We start from the raw sequence: 19916 nt of genomic DNA on the forward strand, positions 1-19916 counted from the left end.
AAAAAAAAAAAAAAAAAACACCAGGGAGAGGATGAGAGAACAGAGGAAAGATGGTTGCTAATTTGCTTCTCAAATTTCTACCAAAAAGAATCCCTAGGGAACACAGAGAAAAAGGCCACGATTAATATGATGGCCTAAATGCTAAAATACTGATTAACCTCTATCATTCTATGCATGTACACGACTATATGACTGACTCATGGGAAGGTCCCAATATCTTCTGGCTGAAGCCCCCCGCATGCTTACATTCTCACCTCATTTTTCGCTTCCCTTTCCGAATAGCGGGTATTCTTACTTGGATATTATCGTTCTCAGGAGTTGAGTCTTCCACAACTGTCTTCTCTTGTAAAACCAAACCACGGTTCCTGGAGAACTTCCGAATGGGAGTGGTAGGTCCTCCTGCCTGAGTTTCTACAGGTATCGGATCTGCTAGGCTATCACTTGTCATGTTTATTTGATTCCTATTTGGCATTAGCTCCTCACCTACCTCAACAGCAGATATCATCAACTGCAAAATTTTGCGTCGGCACATATCAGAAACTAGACCAGCTATAAAGATTGTTTATTTTCTAAATACATTATCAGAAAATGCAACATTGGTATAACGTATAAGAATTAAACTAGGAAATGTATCATTGGGCACGTGGTTTCTTGTGAAAGGAATATGAGGCAAGTGCAGTGTGTACACAAAGCTTAACACTCAATTATCTGGACTTCCTACCACTATGTTAAACCAACATGTTTATCTTCGGTCGTCACCTGCTGCAACAATCAAATCTTCAAATAACTACTCCATAATCATTAAGACAATTATTCTGCACTTATGTACTTGTGCTACTATTCCATTATGCTGCTAGAGAACCCAGTTTAGGCTAAAATCCTTGAAATGGTCGGCATTTATAAATAAAAGAAAAATTCTGCAAAAATTTATCATAAAAATATAAATCTAATTCATCAAACTAAGATCCAGGTACCTTCCAATCCTTGAAGTCAAATCTGAAGACAAAGTGCCGGTAAGCTACCTCCCCTGAGACTACTTTACCAGCATCAGGCGCATTCCTTGGAGCTGAAATGTAGGGGATTCTTAGACAATAAGAAGGAAAAAAAAGGCAGAGAAAGGCATTTTAGAATGAAAGCATTTATAAAAATCTTACAAACAAGATGCCAGCCATTCTCATTCACTTTTATTTCAGCCCTTCCATCTTTAACTAGAAATGATAAAGCAAACAAATTCTCCACTGTCTGTGCAAAAGAGTTTCTATTCAAAACCAAATTTTCAAGCTTGACACTTCTTTTATTCTTTAAAATACTAAACATGGTTGCCATATTTTTGTCAGTATCTGTTCTCTCCTTTGCACCACTGTCATTGACCTGCACAAAGTAACAGGAAAGCTTGGTACCCTAGATTCCAGACAAGGGATTCAGGTATACATATATTAATGCTGAAATGATTGAAGAATGAGCAATTTGAGGTCTCAATTGAATAATTCAATAAAATTTGAAGGTGAATAAACAAGATAAAGTAACAGAAGAATAGTTCTTTCCATTCCTAGGTTAAGCATATAGCAGTCGAACTTGGTTATTGCCACTCCAACTCAATCAACTTTTTTCACAAAACAGAAACCAATTGCACAAGCATATAAAGCACCCTCACCTCTTGGGGTTGAACACTTCCAGTTGGTCTTGTACGTCTTCTACCAACAACAGCCTTCCGTTGCTTTAACTCAGTATCCATCGGCCCAACCCTAAACAGGGGAAAAAAAAAGATGAAAAAATATTCATTCAAAATTTTCCAACACAAAAGGGTGTTCCAAAAAGGACAATGTTCTGCTGCTATTACATGGTACAGCATCCAGGACAACTACTGAAAATATGCGAGACAGCAACTCCAATATCTTTCCAAGCAATCAAATTTCTGCTACCGTCAGCACTAGTACCAGGCCCATCTTGTCGGCCAAAATCTCTAAGGAGACCATTGACAAAATCTGAAGGTGTTATTCCATCATGTCCATGCGCCTTAACAGACGCTACCAAAGAGTTTGTTATATCCAATAAAGCCTCTGCATCAGCAACTTGTTCTCTAGGTTTCTGCACTGAAGATCACATAAATTGCAAAACCAAGAACAATTAAGAAAATCATAAATGACCATTCTTACTAGAACCGTAATTAGTTTTACAAAAATAGCAAGAGTTAATCAACAATAACAAAAACAATAATACCATTCTCACCAAAACACTCTTCCAAAACCATTTACAGAGCAATTTAAAGAGTTCGAATAACGGGAAGCACTCATTCAATGCAACACTTTTCAGGAAGTAATTTCGGGAAGAATTAAAGCTCTAAGAAATTAGCATTAGAAGAAAAAAAACCTCAATGCACATCAGTGTTCGAACGATGAAATTCTAAACCAAGAACAAGAATTTGAGCCTTAATTCTCAATTAAAAAAAGGAATAGAAATGATTAGTGAAACGTAGAAGTAGTGAATACCCAATTTGTGCAAGTCCTCCACTTGATTAATAATGGAATTAAACTTATCTGAATCAACCCTTTCAACGTCCTCTCTTCCATCTGCTCAATTTTTTCAACAAAAATGCATCACTCATGTGTCAAACTGTGAAGAAAGCCAAATAAAAAGGAAACTTGTAAATAATGAAGACAGAAAGGACTCGAAAACAAACTACGAAAATTAAGAAAAAAAAGAAAGAAAGAAAAGAGTGCCAATTATGATTCTCTTCACGTCACGGTAACGTGAACGGAGAAGTCTCCGTTCAGTGGCCTCTTGACTGCCCATATCGCTCGTTTCGGCTCCACCATTATTGAGTCTGCTGCTGCTGCTAGTACTACCAGCAGCAGCAGGATGGGGAGTAATGTGGGGTTCGCGTTTGACGGGTCGGGTCATGGAGGTGGGGTTTTATTAGAAAGAATTGGGAATTGTTAGGGTTTGAAATTAAGATGGAAAGAGATTTAAATTTAATTGTTAGGATTTTCGGGGAGAAATGTCTAGAGTCTATTTTCTTTCGCTCACTTTTTATTTGCGCTGCGCGGTTTCTTAACAATTAGGAATTCTTCTGCTTTTAGCCATGGAGAAGCGTCCTCAATACGGATCGGGACACGTGCGACTTTTGGAGGGCACGAGCGGAAATAAACGGTTGCAGAAGCGATTCTAAAACCGGGCCTTTTGCAAAAAGGAGATGGGTCTTTAGGACTTCATGTATTGGCCCGTGAGACTAGAATAGATTTTATAAACCGAGGGTCAAAATGTACAATTTCCATTTTAGAGGAGCAGTTTTATAAACTTTTCCTAGAAATTTTATAAGCATGCGGAGGATTTTGCAAAATTTTCAATTTTTTTTTTATTATTTTATCAGAGTACACTTCAACTAATGGTTAACTATATAAATCTTTAATAATTATAAAATTTATAGTATTCAATTATTTTTAAAAATTAAATTTAAAACTTAATCAGGTAGTTCAGAATCCCTCTAAATTATTTGAGGATTTGAACTTTAAATTGTGGGTTCCTGCGTTTTTAAGTTATTGATACGTATTTGTTTGATGTATACAATTTTCTTTTTAAGACTTTCTTATTCTCTTTCTTTCTCTATCTCTCTTTTTTTTTCCCTTTTCTTCGCTTACTTTTTTTCTAATTTACTCTTCATGTATTCCTTGATAGCAGGAATCGACTACTATTCAAAGTTAAAACTTCCAAGAGGGAACCTGTTGGCGGAACACTTATTAGACCCGTTATAGTATTTATCCGATTTAAATGCGTGATGGTAATGCGGTATTTTATAAAACAGTTTTTTAAATTAAAAATATATTAAAACAGTATTTTTTATATTTTTTATTTTTAACATAAACCCATTAAAACTATTAAATTTTTTTTAAAGAAAATAAAAAAAATTAATTTAATATTTTCTAAACAAAAAAAAAACAATTTTTTTTAAAACTTAATCACCTAAATAAACATTCCCTATAACCTCCGGTGAATTTGGATCTACAATATTATTTTAATATTTAAAAAAACAAAACAAAATAGTGCATTTTAGTTTTGTTTAAATAAAAGGATATTATTTTTTAATTATAAATAAACTAAAATAATATTATTTTAAATAAAAATTTTAAATAAAAATTGATTGGAGTTGATAAAATTGGTGAGGGCATGTAGAGCCCGTTTGGCTCTGCGGCTGCGGCTGCGTTTTATTGAAAACACAGTCAGCAGCCGTTTGGTAACAAAAAAAACGTGATTTACTGTGTATGGGGCCCACACAAATTTTGCGTCAAAAACACAGTAAATGAAAAGCTAAAATTTCATGTTTTTCATGCACTGTGCAGCTAATTGCACTGTTCATTGAACAGTGCAATTAGCGTGAACATGTACATGGTACACTGTTCACATTAAAAAATAACGTTGTGCAAGTGAATTGCACTGTTCACGTGAACAGTGCAATTCACTTGCACTGTTCGTCCTTTTTTTTTTTTTTTTTGTGCAGTGTGTTAATTTTATTAAATTTTTTTTTAAAAAAAAAAAACTAGTTTAGAGTTAATTAAATGTGACGTGAACAATATTTTTTTCTCAAAAAAGTAGTATAGAGTGAATTAAATTCACTCGCACTATAATATCAATTTTATATATGATAATATTTTATCTAATTTTATTACACACTCAAAAAATTATGAAAACTGTAGTTCTTATCGGATAAATTTTGTATCTAATAAAATTATATATAATTTAATGAAATAATAAAAAATATTTTATATAAAATATTATTTATTCCATGATGTAATAGAAGTAATTAAATTTACAATATTTAAATTTAAAATCATCAATATTAATATATATTTCTTAAAATTATTTTATAACTTTAATTTTAAAAACATTCTTAATCAAACACATTAAACTACTTTTTATTCAACCTCAATTTTAACCATAGTTTTAACCAAACATCTATTTTTTCAAACCAACCTCAATTAAAAGTACTTTTTATAAAACAACTTTTTTCAAACCACAACCACAACAACTACCACAATGCCAAACACACTCGTAGGCTTGTCTGAAACAGTATCCAATCTAACTTAGACAAAATTTCGGTAGAGTGAGTTTTAAACTTGTTTTGTTTTTAATTAATTTTTTTTATTTTAAATTAATTTTTTTTATAAATTAATATTAAAAATAAATTTAAAAAATAATATTATTTTAATTCCTTTTCAAATAAAAATTATTTTAAAAAATAAACTCTATCAAATTTACGATCATTCTTTTCAGATAAATAGATCACAAAATCCACGTGCTAGGTCTCGAGAGTTTAACATCCATTTCTGGGAGTTCAATCGAGTCTTCCAGTAGAGACAAAACCTATAATATTTCAAAATTTCAAAATATTTCCTATAGTTTAACATAAACGCTCCGGTCAATAACATAAACAACGTTTTCCGAAATTTCAAAATATTTCCTTTTCTTTCGAAAATTAATAATCCTTTTAAACGGCAAAATTACACCCCAAACAGGAGCTCCCAAGTGTAGCCGCAACTTCCCTATAGTATTTCTCCAATCCAGCCAGCCAAGATGTCAAAATCCTTCCAAATCAAATCAAAAACCCTAAAATTGAACCCTTTTTATAATCACTTCACTATATAAATCACCCAATCTTCACTGATCATTGATAAATCACTATTAAATCTTGAGCTCAAGAATCAAGAAATGAAAGCCTCACTAAAATTCCGGGAAGAGCAAAACCCGGTATTTAGAGCCAAAGTGCCACTTAACATCTTGGGTTTACCATTTCAATCAGGAATTATAGCCGGAGAATCCAAAGAACTTTCTTTAAATCTCTCCACTTTCTTCCAATCTGGACCCTCCATCAAAATCGCTTACCGTCCTAATGACACGTGGAACCCCTTCTCCCTCGTTCTCAAAACCGGAACCGGTCACTTCGGTTCTCCGGTTTCTAGCTCCATGATTATGAGTGCGGAGTTCAATCTATTGAGTAAAGGTAATAGTAATTTAAACCCTAGCTTTATGCTCCACTTCAATCCTCAATTTGGGGATTTTTCGATTAAGAAGTCGCAGTCGTCGACTCACGTGAGTCATCTGACGGGGTCGATTCTGAACGGCGGCGCTTCGTCTGATGATCATGGGTCGATTGAGGCCGTTGAGGCTGCGACTCCGACTCCGACTCCGGATGTGGTTGATGGCGTGTTTTGTGGGAAGAGGATTACGGTTTTGCCACCGGTGACTTCGAGTGCGGTTGCGGGATTGTTTTCTGGTGTGGAGGTTACGGCGAAGACGAGGCTTCCAGTGAGGAGCAAGGCGGTGGTGAGTTTCCGGTGGGGAGTTCGGGTTCCGGCTGAAATTAAGAGTGGCGGTGAATCAACGGCTGGGATTAATTTTAGGACGATACCGGTCTTTGTGATGAATAAGATTGGAATTGAACACGTGGATGGTAGAGATGAGAGGAGTAAGAAGGCGGGGACGACAGGGAAGGTGGAGATGGATTCGGGGAATGCTGAGGTGGCAGAGGCGTGTTTGGGTGTGAAAAGGCAATTAGAGGTTTTGCAGGGTGAGAACGGGCATTTGAGGAAAGCAGTGGAGGAATTGAGTGAAGAAATTGGCGGAGGGAAATTATTAGTTGGGGATTTGGATTCTGGAAAATACGAGAGAAATGGAATTAAAAGCCCCGAGTAGAAAGGAGGAGAAACAATGAGAGGAAGAAATCAATGGAAGGAGATTGAAGAAGAAGGCATCTAATGGAACTGCTACTAGTGGTAATTGGTCCTTGAAATTACTGGATAGTTATAATTTGGTGCTTAATACATTAAGTTTTTTTTTTTCATATCAATTTTTCAGTTTATTTAGGATCTTATGAAATATGTTTTTTTTGGGTTTTGGTTGGTTTAGTCATGTAAGATAAAGATGTAAATTAATTAAAATCAATTGGGATATTAGTGTTTTGGATTAGGAATTCGAAATTAACTGTAAGTTTAATTTTTTTTTTTGGTGGTAGTATTGTTAAGGGGATGTTTGGGAGAGTTGTAGTAATTGATTTTAAAAATATTTTTTTATTTAGAAATGTAATAAAATGATATATTTTTTAAAATTTTTAAATATATCAAAATAATTTTTAAATATAAAAAATTATTGATTTTAAATAAAAATAAATAAATTTTGCTCAATTTCTAAAAGATTTATTTGTATGAATCCCCTGATTGGCGCATTCAACATTTTGATTTATTAGAGAAATGAAAGTTGGAGCTTTTTAAATTCACTACGCCATTAGTTAAATCTCTTAATATTAGGGTTGAGTATTTTCATACATTGATTTTGGTTTGGTTTGCTTCGTGTTGCTAAAAAACCAGCAAATCTGAAAAATTGACTTATCAGACATCATCAAGAACAGCAGAAACTAGTTCTCTGCATCTGAATCAATGAACCTTTTGTAAACATCAAGCAAATGGAAGGTCTCGCATCAATGTTTGAATGAATTTTTAAAAATAGCACTCGCTACTAGATAGATACTTCATATTGATTTTGTTACGGGTTAATTTTTTTTATTTAATAAAAAAATTGTATATATAAGTTTTTTTGGATATATTTTTGTAATTAAAAAAATTCTAAGTTAAAATTCAAAAAGCTTATATATACATGAAATAAACAAATCAAGAACTATCTATGTTAATAAATGAAAAAAATTATAAATGATAACTAAAAATAAAATTAGAAAAATCAAAAAACAAATATAAAAATCAAGAAATAAATATAAATTAAGATATTTAATCTTGTAAGATGAGATATTTACCCAATTGTTTTTGTTAAACTTTTTTTATTTATTTAATTAAATGCTAATAAAAATAAAAATAAGAATTAAATTGATTAAATAAAATAAAAAAAATATTATAGAAGACTAAACATATTAGAAGTATTATATAAAAATAAATATTTTTATTTAAAAAATAAATTTAATCCATATAAAAAATAACATTATATTGATTTATCTACCTGTTTGCATGTTCTCATCGCTGATGGTTGGTGACATTTCTTGTTTTTTTTGAGATATTTTTAGCTTGGTTTTCTTTGATGATTATGAAATTTATGATTGAATGATGCTACCAAAATTCCTGGAGATCAGAATTATATGATGACATAATTTTGCCTGACTCAAAGCCTCTCAAAAAGTGGGTGTGGACCTATTCTCTCAATTAATTCTTCAAACTTCCCTGCAATCTTTCCTTACAACTGTTCTGCACATATATTTTAGAAGTTTTATTAAGGAATTTTATCTCCCAGTTTCTTTCTTTCTTTGTTTTCTTTCGAACTTGCATCACTGAAGGGATCAACAGCCTAACCAACCAAAGCATTTGCACCACTAACTTGTAGAATCGCCAGAAACATAACCAAGTCAAAGTAAGGTATTGAGACTTGAACAATCATAAAGAAAATCGTATGGATAGATGATCCTGTGTATCAATCTGCAATGCTTAAACATGAATGGAGAACATCATGTTTAGATCCAATCCCTTTTTGCCTTCACGTTGACATTGGTTAACTTTCATTTTGCTTACATTTTGATCATCAGGATTGGCGCATTTAGGTTTGGTTCCAGAAGAAGAATCTGGGATATAGCATTGATCAAGGAAAAGCGAGGAAACCGAAAACAGTTAGCTAAGAGTCCTTGTATCATCACGAACAAGTTTTCACACTTTAGTATGTCATCCACGCTATACTGTGGAAAAACTCATAGTTTTATTTTTTTTTGTTTTTCTGGAATGAGTGTATGTATCAACTTTCCGAGATATCTCCTGTCTGATTGTTAGGGTTTATGAAGTAGGTTTTTCCAGGCATCATTGTTTGGTTTAGTCATGTGAAACGTCGGTGCTATTACTTAAATGCGTCAGCATGTATTTGGACTACAGAAATGAAAGTTCAGGTGAATAAGTTCAAGCTATCTCGTTTCACATCAAAGCTTAAAGCATCATAATCTAATATCTACTTGCTGGAGATTGAATGGCAATGTTCTTTTCAAAAGCAACATTGCGAAGGAACAAAGAAGGGGAATTATCAGTATATATACCAGTAATGGCAGATAGGACTTTTGGTGAAAGTGGGGAAATTTAGATTTAAATAATGATTAATACATTCTAGTTCTTGAATTGCAATGGATTCATTCAAGATCTGCTGGAAGGATTTGAGAGGAAACGGCGAAGCAGAGCTGCCATGCTCGACCATTAGATTTGTACATGTCAACATCTTGCTGCAAACCTTCCATAGCATCCTCTTGGTCCTAACAATTGTTTTGTTCCTGAAATAACTTGTGATTTAGGTATACCTGCTACAGAAACATTTTCTACAGTAATTCAAGGCCATAGCCGGAGCTGGCCTTCTGCTTGTTCTGATCAAATTTACAGATTCAAAGTTCATTGTGTGGTTTATCAAAATATGGTTGTAAGAAGCAGCGCTTAAGTAGAACATAAGGTTATGGAAATGGAGTTTATGAAATGTTATGACTGAAGAGAATTCTTGAAGAACTATGAAGTTGTATTACGACAATAAAGCTGTCATAAGAACTCTTAATACCGAGAAGGCTGGGAATGTTGCCAGCACGTACAAAAGGTTAGAGATTTTTAATTTGATACTTGCGAAATTGAAGCAATAACAATTTAAATTCGAGACGAGATTGATATATGATATTTTTTAAAAAATAAGCAATCTTGTAAAGGGCATAATTTTATTTTATTTTTATCTTAATTCAACTCAAATTTTATTAGAAGATTTTAAATGCTTTATTTTCTATAAAATTAGAATTTTGTAATCATTTAAAATCAACAAGACTTTCAAATAAAACAAAAAAAAAAACTATCTAGACTTGTAATATTTTATTAGTTGATTTAGAATTTTTTTCTATTTAGTTTTTTATTTTTTTAAGGATTTGGGCCTCTAAATCCCTTCGTGGTTTTGAAATTAGATAAACAAAGATGGAGGCTTATTCTTATTCTTTTTAAGAAAAAAAAAATACCAAAAACATGAATTAACTTACTTCTGCATGATATATCTTATTAAAGGACAAAGCTATCAAATGCCCTTGAGGTCTTTGTTTTAAATATTATTTAAATAGATTTATTTATTATTAGATTGTGTTAAGGAGATAAAAATTAAATATTTGAATGAAAATAATTGATATCAGTTAGATAAGTGTTATTTTATATGCCAATATTTATATGCATTTACAATAAAATCTATAACAAAAATGTAAAAGCAAAATTTATGGAGAGCTTCCTGCTAAGCTAAAAAAAATAGTGGAAGGTCAGACATCTTTGTCACTACGAAGACACAAAGAAACAACAAACTACCTTCAAGGACAGTTTTAATAAAATAGCATCTTTTATTGTTCAGAAAAAAACAGAGAGAAAAAAAGTGATCTCACACGCGTAAATAGAAACAGAGATAATAATCCTCTGTCTAGCAACTGCCAACAATCATAACCCAAAAATAAGAAAAAAGCCAACAACTGCAATCCAATTACCCTTTTAATGACTTCAAGCATTGCCTTCTTTTCCAGTGGACGATAAAACTGCAGTTAGGATCAGTACATTCAAGGGCCAAGTCATCGCAAGGCTCGCCGCAAGAATCGCATGCCTGTAGACCATAAGTCTTGACGACCAAAGCAAGAGGGTGAGGGTGTGCAGGATATGTGCGAACCCCCCCTGGCTTGACGTATGGGTATTTCCCGAGAGCACATTCAGGATGAACATCGAAGTCGCATTCCTCACAACGGTAGAACCAGAGCTTGGGGTCTCTATCTTGTTCACAAATTATACAGCAAGGGTAGTCATTTTCATTAATGTAGGTGAGGAAGAGAGGATGGTCATGATACTTGTGTCTTGCTTTGTATGGCAGTGTAGCACATTTCATACCCAGCTTGAAATCGCAAACCGCACATTTTAAAAATACCTTTGATTCTTCACTGACACCACAGCCACTGCAATGCGGAATAATCTCTCCGTCATCTGCAAGCAAAGGGGGAACCCCGCGACCTCCAATATTGCAACGGAGAATATTCTTTCTGTCCGCTGGAAGATTAAGGAGATGCTCATCATGACCTCCATGTTTAAAAGAATCTTTCAATGATTTGAAGCATCGGATATCAATCCAGAGTCCACATACATCACATGTGTACCTGAGCCCACAAAAATCTTGCTTACACACATCACAGGAGAACAGATCATGTTGGTTATATGAAAGAATCAGTTGGTTTTCGTGATATTGCCACTTTTTTTGTCTGGGTAATTCTATGCAGGTTTTGTCAAGAAAGAAATTACAACTGGCACAACTGTAAAATGAAGTTGAGATTGGTAACATGCACCCATCACACTTTAGATCATCATCAACCTTGTCATTAAGAATTAGGTTATGTTGATGACTGAAATGCTCGATCTCTTCAATTATTCTCTCATCTCCATGCTTGATCTCACGGACAACGCGAAAGCTAGGTTTCATGAATTGATCATCAGTCACACTTTGTCCTGCAGTCTCTGTTGCATAATCTCCAAATTCTCTGCTACAATTCACGTGTGAAACAAAGTCACAGTCTGGGCAATAGTAAACTCCGTATTCTGTGTCAACTTCCCGACGGCAAATTCCACAGTACTTGTTTATAGATTCGATGCATTGTTGAGGATGATAGGTGTGGATGATTCGGGGATGATGGTGCAGTGCCGTTTTAATGTTGCGTGGCAATGAAATGCATTCTTCGTGGACCAATAGTTGGCACATGGGGCACACGAATGGAGAGTCATATCCATCTGTGCCACATGCATTGCAAGTGAAGGAGATTGATTTTAGTGAAGGTGAAATCAGTAGTCGTCTAAATTGATGCCTTTGATTCTGATCAGCTGCATCAATGCACGGTGGAAAAGCACATTTGATATGGAGGTTGAATTCGCACACAAAACAGCAGTAAACAAAACTCTCATAGCAAGTTTCGTTGCAAAAATCACACATCGTATCATGATTTGGCAGTAGACGAAGAGGGTGTTCTGGATGAATGTGCCTCTTGATCTCCGGGGGCAGCTCAGCACATTTCTTGTGAAGAAAGAAGTTGCAAGAAATGCACCTATAGCTAGGACCAGACATTGGTTCCTTGCACACGGAGCACACAACTCCTTCACCATGATATTCTTGCTCTTCATTCAAAAGCAATGGATGATCCTTGTGGGCAAATTGATGTGCCTGACTATCAACTTCCAAAAAACCCGGTTGAAAAGCACATTTGATATCTAGATCAAACATACAGAAAGAACAATGGTAAACAAAACTCTCGAAAGTTTTGTGGCACCGATCGCATTCGTATCCTCCTTCATATGGTGGCTTTTCCAGTAGATGGAGAGGGTGTCTAGGATGAATGCGCCGCTTGATCTCACGGGGCAGCTCGGCGCATGTCTTATGAAGAAAGAAGTAGCAAGAGGTGCAACTGTAGCAAGGACCCCATATAGGTCCCTCGCATCCAGAGCAAATAACTAGTTCACAACTATATTCGAGAACTTGATTAATGAGGATCAATGAATGATCTGGGTGGCTAAAATGTTCAACCTCCATGTCTCTGTCTCTCTCAGAAGACAGAGCAGGAAATGAGGGGTGTTGAGCCAAGGCAAGACTTAGGTAGGCCAAATTGAAGCTGCCGAATATATATGTTATCGAAATGGAAAGGCAAATAAAAGTTGAGTGCTACTATTATTCAATACCTCACCTTCTGAACGGAAACTTGACCTCTTCACCGACGACGGCTAATTAAATAATTACAGCTGCTTACGCTAAATTACAGATCAACCAACGAGATCCAGAACACGGTGATTTCCCATTAAGATCGGATACCAGAATTCAAAGAAGCCCGAAAAGGAAGGAAGGGTGTTATCTGTAAGGATGGGGCGGGAGGAAGATCATGAGGATAGCTACAGGCTCTTCCATTTGTGCAGATGATATTATACAAGCATGTGAATAAGAAGACACTTTCCCTTTTCTTTTCTTGTTGGAGTGGAAGACTCGTTGACTTGAGGTGGGTCTCGTCAACTTCTTGTTACAGGATCATGTCCATTGCTTAGTATTCTATTGGATTGGTCCATTGCTTAGTTAATGGATCGTGTCCATATAATAAGTTATTAATGAAATAAAAAATAGTATTAGAAAGTATTACTACTTGGATTTGAAGGTGGGTTGTTATCAAGCAAAACCAATCATCGGCCTGAAAACATTGAACGCGCATGAGACCTGACGTATGTGAGAGATGACAGCAAATAAATCGCAAATACAATGTTGCGGTTAAATTAATTTTTTTAAAATAAAAAAAATATTCAGATATTATTAATAAACTACTAAATAATAGTAGCATTCCTTTAAATATTAGTAAAAATCTAGGTAAAATAAATCCTTCTTTTTAAAAAATAACTAAATCTTAACTATCACCATAATATATTATGTAAATAAACTACTAAAAGAAAAATCATGATTATATGAAAGCCATTATGATTTTAGCTCCTGCATTATTTTTCTCGAAATAAAAACAACTCAGATTTTTAGTTGAAATCGTTCTTGTCTCGATTATAAGGACATGTCACAGAAGATCATTTATCTTGGAATTAAATTATATAATTAGAGATATAAAAAAAAATTGAAAACACATTCTCTTATATATCACATTTCATCATGTTCATTAACTACAAACAATTAAATTCAGATTAAATAGATATAATTTATACATGTATATAAAAATAACAACTTAACTATTAATTATTTTTTTCTCTCGTCTAATTTAAACTATAAATTCAAAAACTAATGTTAACCATTTCTCCTTAAAAAGCCCTCGACCTTAAAGTCTCCGTTGCCATTCCTATTTGGTTTTCTAGATTTTATAATGAAGAGAGAGATTGGGAAAGGAAGAAGATCATGTGTGTATTCCCTTTCAGAATTAATTACAGGTTTTTCATATCACATTTTTCATGCTTATCACCCATAAATTATTAAATTAAAGTAAAAATGACATCAATTATATATAATAAAAGTAAAAATTTAACTATTTATTGTTTAAAACATGTCAAGTCAAATTTATAGTATTATAAATCATAAGGTAATCATTGAATACATATCGAAAAAAAAATGCAGGATAAACTAAAAATAATAATTGTTTGTTAAAAAATAATGGTTGTCAAAATTAAAAAGACAACTATAACCTTAGTCAAACTAAAACTAAAATTTTAATGTTATTTAAAAAAAAACACCTTTAACATATTTTGTTTTAATTTAAGAAATTAATAAATAAATATATATAATATATATTTAGTTATCTAATTCTACATCAAATAGACTTAAAAGAAAAAAAATGGCAAAAAATGGTTAAGCACATGATCCAGGAGGCCCAACACGCCGATCAACACATGCTAACATGTTTCGACTTGATTTCTTATTCTTTTTTTTTTATTATTATTTAAATAGGAGGACTTTTTAAAATAACCATCCGACATGTTTTTTGTTGTGACAAATTAAAAACATGTTATCTATTTGTTTTACCGTCAAGAAACTCTAGAGACCGGAAGTCACCTGAAAATTGCTCCCCTCTTTTTAAACACAAAACACCATTTCAATCATGTTTTTTATTTAAAAACACTTAGAAATACAATGTAAACATAACCTCTAAATAATGTTTAATCGATTAAAAAACTTAAAATTTGTTCCGGTTAAAAAAAAATCCTCAAAAAATCTACTTTTATAGTAAAATGAAGGGCAAAATATACATTAATAGAATTCTTATCTTGAAATGGTATTATTAATATTAAGAATATTTTTTTTCTGTTTTTTTTTAAAGTATTTTTTATTTAAATTAATTATATATAGTAAAAGTTGAATTGAGAAAAAAAATAATCAAAAAATTTAATGAGAAAAGGAAAGAAACACTTTGCGAATCCAAAACAAATCCTCTCACAAGCCATATAGTGATTAACATATGACTTTTAGTTTTTTGTAAAATTTTGTAGTTATTTATAAAATGTCTTAGATATATAATTATTAATGGAGTCGGGATTATGTTTTTGTTCTCTACAAATCAAGAAATTTGATATATACAGAACTTAGAACAAAAAAGAAGGGTTACTGATAAGTTAATATCTTTACAGCAGAAAATCAAGTTAAATAGTATTACATAATAATGTATTTAATTTATTTTTCTTTGTGTATGTATCACACATTACTGCTTTGTTTTTGTAGGTTTTGTACTCGTGCCTCGAGGAGTAGGCAAAACTCGTGATTGAAATGACCACTGTTCACCAAATGAGGTTAAATAGTTGCACTTCTTATTCAAACTTACTTGCTGGTCTGTTTTTACAATTTTGAAAAAATAATTGAAAAAAATTAAATTTTTATTTATATTTTTTCTTTAAATTATTATTTTTTTTATTTTTTAAAATTTTTTATGTACTATTATTAAAAATAAATAAAAAAACAAAAAAAATACTATTCAATATATTTTTAAATAAAAAATACTTTAAAAATTAATTATAAAAAAAACTCTTTATTCTATATGTGATTTGGCTGTGTTTCAATCAGTTGAAATTCGAAACAGTAGCTTCATGATGTTTATCTCGAGCAGAAAAATAAGTCTTTCCTTTGGTAAATCTATTTCTTGGTTATCTCTGCAAAACTAAGTAATTTTTTTTTCTATAGAAATGTTTTCATATTATGATTTGAGTTGTGAATTTAAAAGGATAATTCAAGTTATTTTTTTAATTTTATTATTTAATATTAAGTTAATTAAAAATTATATTTTATAATTTTGTTTTAATTTGTTTTCTATGAGATAATCATTGTCTCATACTCAGGTCATGAATTTGACATGTTAACTTACGTTGACCCGAGTCAATCCAATAAATTGTTTTTTTAATATTAACAATTTATTGGATTGACTCGGGTAAGATATTATATTAACCTGAATTTGATGTAAGATATTATATTAATTTTTTTAGTTAAATTATATTTTTACTAAAAACCTGCTAAATAAATCAAGTCACATCAAATCAACTCTTACATTACTTATTTTTTTATTAGAAAAAACATTAATAATATTTGAATATTTTTTATGTTAAAATAAATTTAGATACAATTAGCACTACCAATAATTTAGTTTCCACTAATAACATTTTTTTTATATCGTAGTATAAGTTGTTTTTCAAAATAGCTTTTCGTGCTGAAAAACATGCCAATAATGTTTTAGGGTGTTTGGGAGTGTGGTAGCGGTTGCTTTTCAAATAGTTTTTCGTGCCGAAAAGCATGCCAATAATGTTTTTTTATTTTTAAAAAATTATTTTTCATAGCAGCACATCAAAACGATCCAAAAAGTACAAACCACACTTAATTTTAGCAAAATTTTTTTTTTTTGAAAATTTACAAAAAGCAGATTGCACCGCAGTGCTAAACGGCACCCAAGTTAAACAGTATTACCTGAAACATTTTGATATATTAATGTCTTTGTCCTTGGCGCAGCTTGACTTGCTAATTTTAGGGTGTTCAACCCGATATTTTAATTTTATCAAGTAATTTAAATTATTATAAATCTTAATTTTATTTTTTTTTTTAATTTTTTTATATAATTTCAACTTGATATGTATTAATGGAACGTGATTGTAATGCTAGATGTTTGTATGAAAATAATGGTTCGTGCCTTATAACTATATGTTGATTTGAGAAAAAAAATGAAAATATGGCCATAAGGCTGATAACATTCGCTTGTGAGGATACAAATTTAGCATGAGGAAAAAAGTAAATTTGAGTTACATGGTTTTGATTTCTCACAGTTGTGTCAGGATAATGTAAGTTTTCTTGTAAAAGTTTGTGGCCATTTGATTATGCTTTTACAACAAACACATGAACACTCTAGCCTTTGTTACATTTCAAAAAGAAGGAAAGAAAGAAAACAAAGAAAAGACCCCCTTATAAACTAGTCATCAGTCCACAGAAGTTTTAGCTACCGGTTTGTTTTCTTGGATGGCTGTGTTTTTAAAAAAAAAAATGATTTTTTTTAAATTTTTTTAAAAAATTTTGAACTATTTTGATGTACTAATATAAAAAAGAATTTAAAAAATAAAAATATAATTTTTAAACATTTACAAGAAAAAAAATAAAATATATATATATATTTATTTTTTAAACATTTACAAGAAAAAAAATAAAATATATATATATATATATATATATATTATATATATATATATATATATATATATATATATATATATATATATATATATATATAAACAGAAGGCAAACTACTTTATTACATTTTTACAAATCAATGAAATCCAGCGGTACTAGTGGCATCCCTTTTATATTGGAGATGGTGAAAGCCAATATTCCACTCGTTAAAGCTGCAACAAATTATACAAAATATTAAAAGGAACCAATATTTCTATTATTATTTATCTATATATAAAGTACTGTAATTAATGTTATTTAAAAAACACCTTTAATATATTTTGTATTCATTTAAGAAATTAATAAAGAAATATATATAACATATATTTAGTTATCTAATTTTACATTAAATTATATGTTAAAAAACACTTTTCAAAAAAAAAAAAAAAACAACTATAACCTTATTCGAACTAAAACTAAAATTTTAATGTTATTTAAAAAAACACCTTTAATGTATTTGGTATTAATTTAAGAAATTAATAAATATACACACACATATAGAGTTAACTAATTCTACATTAAATAGACTTAAAAGGAAAAATAAATGCAAAAAAATGATCGAGCACATGGATCAAGGAGGCCTAGCACCCCCGTCAACAGGCTCATACATTTGGGCTTGATTTTTATTATTATTATTTAGATGAGAGGACTTTTTAAAGTAACTAAACGATACGTCTTTTGTAGTGGCAAAAAACACGTCACCTATTTATTTCATTGCCGAGAAACTCTAAAGGTTGGATGTCGCTGGAAAATTGCTTCCCACTCTTTTGACACAAAACATCATTTCAAGCATTTCTTTCATTTAAAAACCACTTAGAAACACCCAGCAAACATAACCTCGAAACAAGTTTTAAAGTAAAATACTCAAAATTTATTCCGGTTCAAAACAAATTCCCAAAGGATCTATTTTTGAAGCAAAAAATACATCAATAGAATTCTTATCTTGAAATGGAACCCCCATTAGCTTCAAGAACAATTTGTTTCTGTTGCTAAATTATGGTTAACAAGACTGAAATGTAAATAAAATAAAATCATGGACCAAATAGTATAATTTTCAAGTTAAAGGGACCAAAACTAATATTGAACTAAATTTTAAGTTTAAAAGGCTGTCATGACCCAAATTTTTTTTTTTATTATTTTATTTTATTTATCGAAAATGATAATAAAATAAATGAATGATGCAACGAAATAAAAAAATGATGATTAAAAAAGAAACAAATAAAAATAAAATGAATTAAGAATGCATTAAATTTGGGTTAAAATCAAAATCATACTCATATATGCTATTCTTACAAGCAACGTACAAACTGAAAGTTGTGTTTATTTCACTTTAAAAAAGGTGCTCTCAAATAAGGAAAACCTTTCAATATAATAATCACCCATATGCCATTGAAATAGAGATTAAGGATTTTCTTGGAAAAGAGATTGCTCTGTCAAAGAAGGGGATCGTTATATCCCAACAGCAGATGTTCTTAAGGAGACTGGGATGAGTGGCTGTAGGCTAGCAGACACTCCACTAGATCCCCATCACAAACTTGAAGATGACAAGGAAGGTGATTCAGTGTGATTACAACACATTATCAAAAATTGGTGGGAGAGCTGATTTACTTATCAAATATATGATCTAATATTGCATTTGTTGTGAGTTTAGTAAGCTAGTTTATGCGATCACACCACGCAAAACATCTTGAAGCAGTTTATATCGGATTCTCATATACTTGAAAAGCACACCAGACAAGCGCAGATAATAAAAGCATACACTGATGCAGATTGGGTGGGTTCAGTCATTGATAGAAGATCAACATTAGAATACTGTACCTAAGTTTGAGGAAATATAGTCACATGGCAAAGTAAGAAACAAAATGTGGTTGCAAGAAGCAGTGCTGAGGTAGAATATAAGAAGAGAATTCTTGAAGAAACTGTGAATGCCTGTGATTATGTCAACATTAACCAAGCTCCCGTTTCTTGTTTTTCTAGCCTAGGGATCCAATCTTTATTTTGATTTCCTAATTTGTGGCCTTTCTAATGTGGTGATCTCCTCTACTATTTTATCTTGTAACCATATCTATTGAATGAATAAGAAATAAGATTCTTCTTCTTCTTCCAATAACCTACACACACAACACAGTAATAGAAGAAGAAGAAGAAGAATTCATGGATTCGTGCATCGGTGAGTCTGAAAGTCATGTGTAAACGCCCATTACCTTCATATGTGGGTATTTCCTAAGAGCACATTCTGAATGAGCATCAAAGTCATATTTCTCAAACGGTAGAACCAGAGCTTTATGATTTTCACAAATTTGACAGACAAATTGGTAGTCATTTGGATCATTACAGGTGAGGAAGAGAGGATGGTCATCGTACATGTGTCTAGCTTTACATGGCAGAGCAGCCCATCTATTACATGTTGTATTTATTTTAAAATATATTAAAATAATATATATTTTTTATTATTTTAAAATTATTTTTAATATTACTATATCAATCGATTTGAAAATATATATAAAAAAATAATTTAAAATAAAAAAATAAAAATAAAAATTATTTTAAAAATTATTTTTAAAACATAAAAATATATAAGCTTTTAATACCAAAAAGACTAAGAATATTGCTAGTAGTATGCAAAGGTTGGAGATTTTTAATTAAATATCTATGAAATTAAAGCGAAAATAATTTGATAACAATTT

At 31.4% G+C, this 19916-nt stretch overlaps 3 protein-coding genes across 6 annotated transcripts; 1 reads left to right on the forward strand and 2 right to left on the reverse strand.

Annotated features, from left to right (window-relative positions):
* Positions 1 to 37: 37 nt before the first annotated feature.
* On the reverse strand, positions 38 to 3071 carry LOC118052373 (non-structural maintenance of chromosomes element 4 homolog A). 3 transcript variants are annotated; one of them, XM_035063343.2, is made up of 7 exons: positions 2721 to 3071; positions 2490 to 2570; positions 1841 to 2093; positions 1655 to 1745; positions 1155 to 1371; positions 975 to 1066; positions 38 to 508 (listed from the first exon to the last, which is right to left on the reverse strand). In XM_035063343.2, exons 1-7 carry the CDS (start codon positions 2899 to 2901, stop codon positions 251 to 253), a joined length of 1173 nt encoding a protein of 390 aa, XP_034919234.1. In that variant the 5' UTR covers positions 2902 to 3071; the 3' UTR covers positions 38 to 250. The 3 variants fall into 3 exon arrangements, with proteins under 3 accessions (XP_034919234.1, XP_034919248.1, XP_034919243.1); XM_035063357.2 differs by having other exon boundaries at positions 1841 to 2088; positions 2721 to 2860; XM_035063352.2 differs by having other exon boundaries at positions 1841 to 2088; positions 2490 to 2865.
* Positions 3072 to 5394: 2323 nt separating this feature from the next.
* Positions 5395 to 8826, forward strand: LOC118052407 (uncharacterized). Of its 2 annotated transcripts, XR_004688176.2 has the most exons (2): positions 5395 to 6767; positions 8576 to 8826. XR_004688176.2 is itself a non-coding variant. In XM_035063376.2 (1 exon), the coding sequence occupies exon 1, from the start codon at positions 5704 to 5706 to the stop codon at positions 6685 to 6687; it is 984 nt and encodes a 327-aa protein (XP_034919267.1). In that variant the 5' UTR covers positions 5395 to 5703; the 3' UTR covers positions 6688 to 6989. The 2 variants fall into 2 exon arrangements, 1 of the variants encoding a protein (XP_034919267.1); XM_035063376.2 differs by lacking the exon at positions 8576 to 8826 and having other exon boundaries at positions 5395 to 6989.
* Positions 8827 to 10343: 1517 nt separating this feature from the next.
* On the reverse strand, positions 10344 to 13089 carry LOC118052346 (uncharacterized). Its single transcript, XM_035063299.2, has one exon. The coding sequence runs from the start codon at positions 12589 to 12591 to the stop codon at positions 10516 to 10518; it is 2076 nt and encodes a 691-aa protein (XP_034919190.1). The 5' UTR covers positions 12592 to 13089; the 3' UTR covers positions 10344 to 10515.
* Positions 13090 to 19916: the final 6827 nt, after the last annotated feature.

This window comes from Populus alba, chromosome 16 (genome assembly GCF_005239225.2).
Source record: "Populus alba chromosome 16, ASM523922v2, whole genome shotgun sequence".
Lineage (NCBI taxonomy): Eukaryota > Viridiplantae > Streptophyta > Magnoliopsida > Malpighiales > Salicaceae > Populus > Populus alba.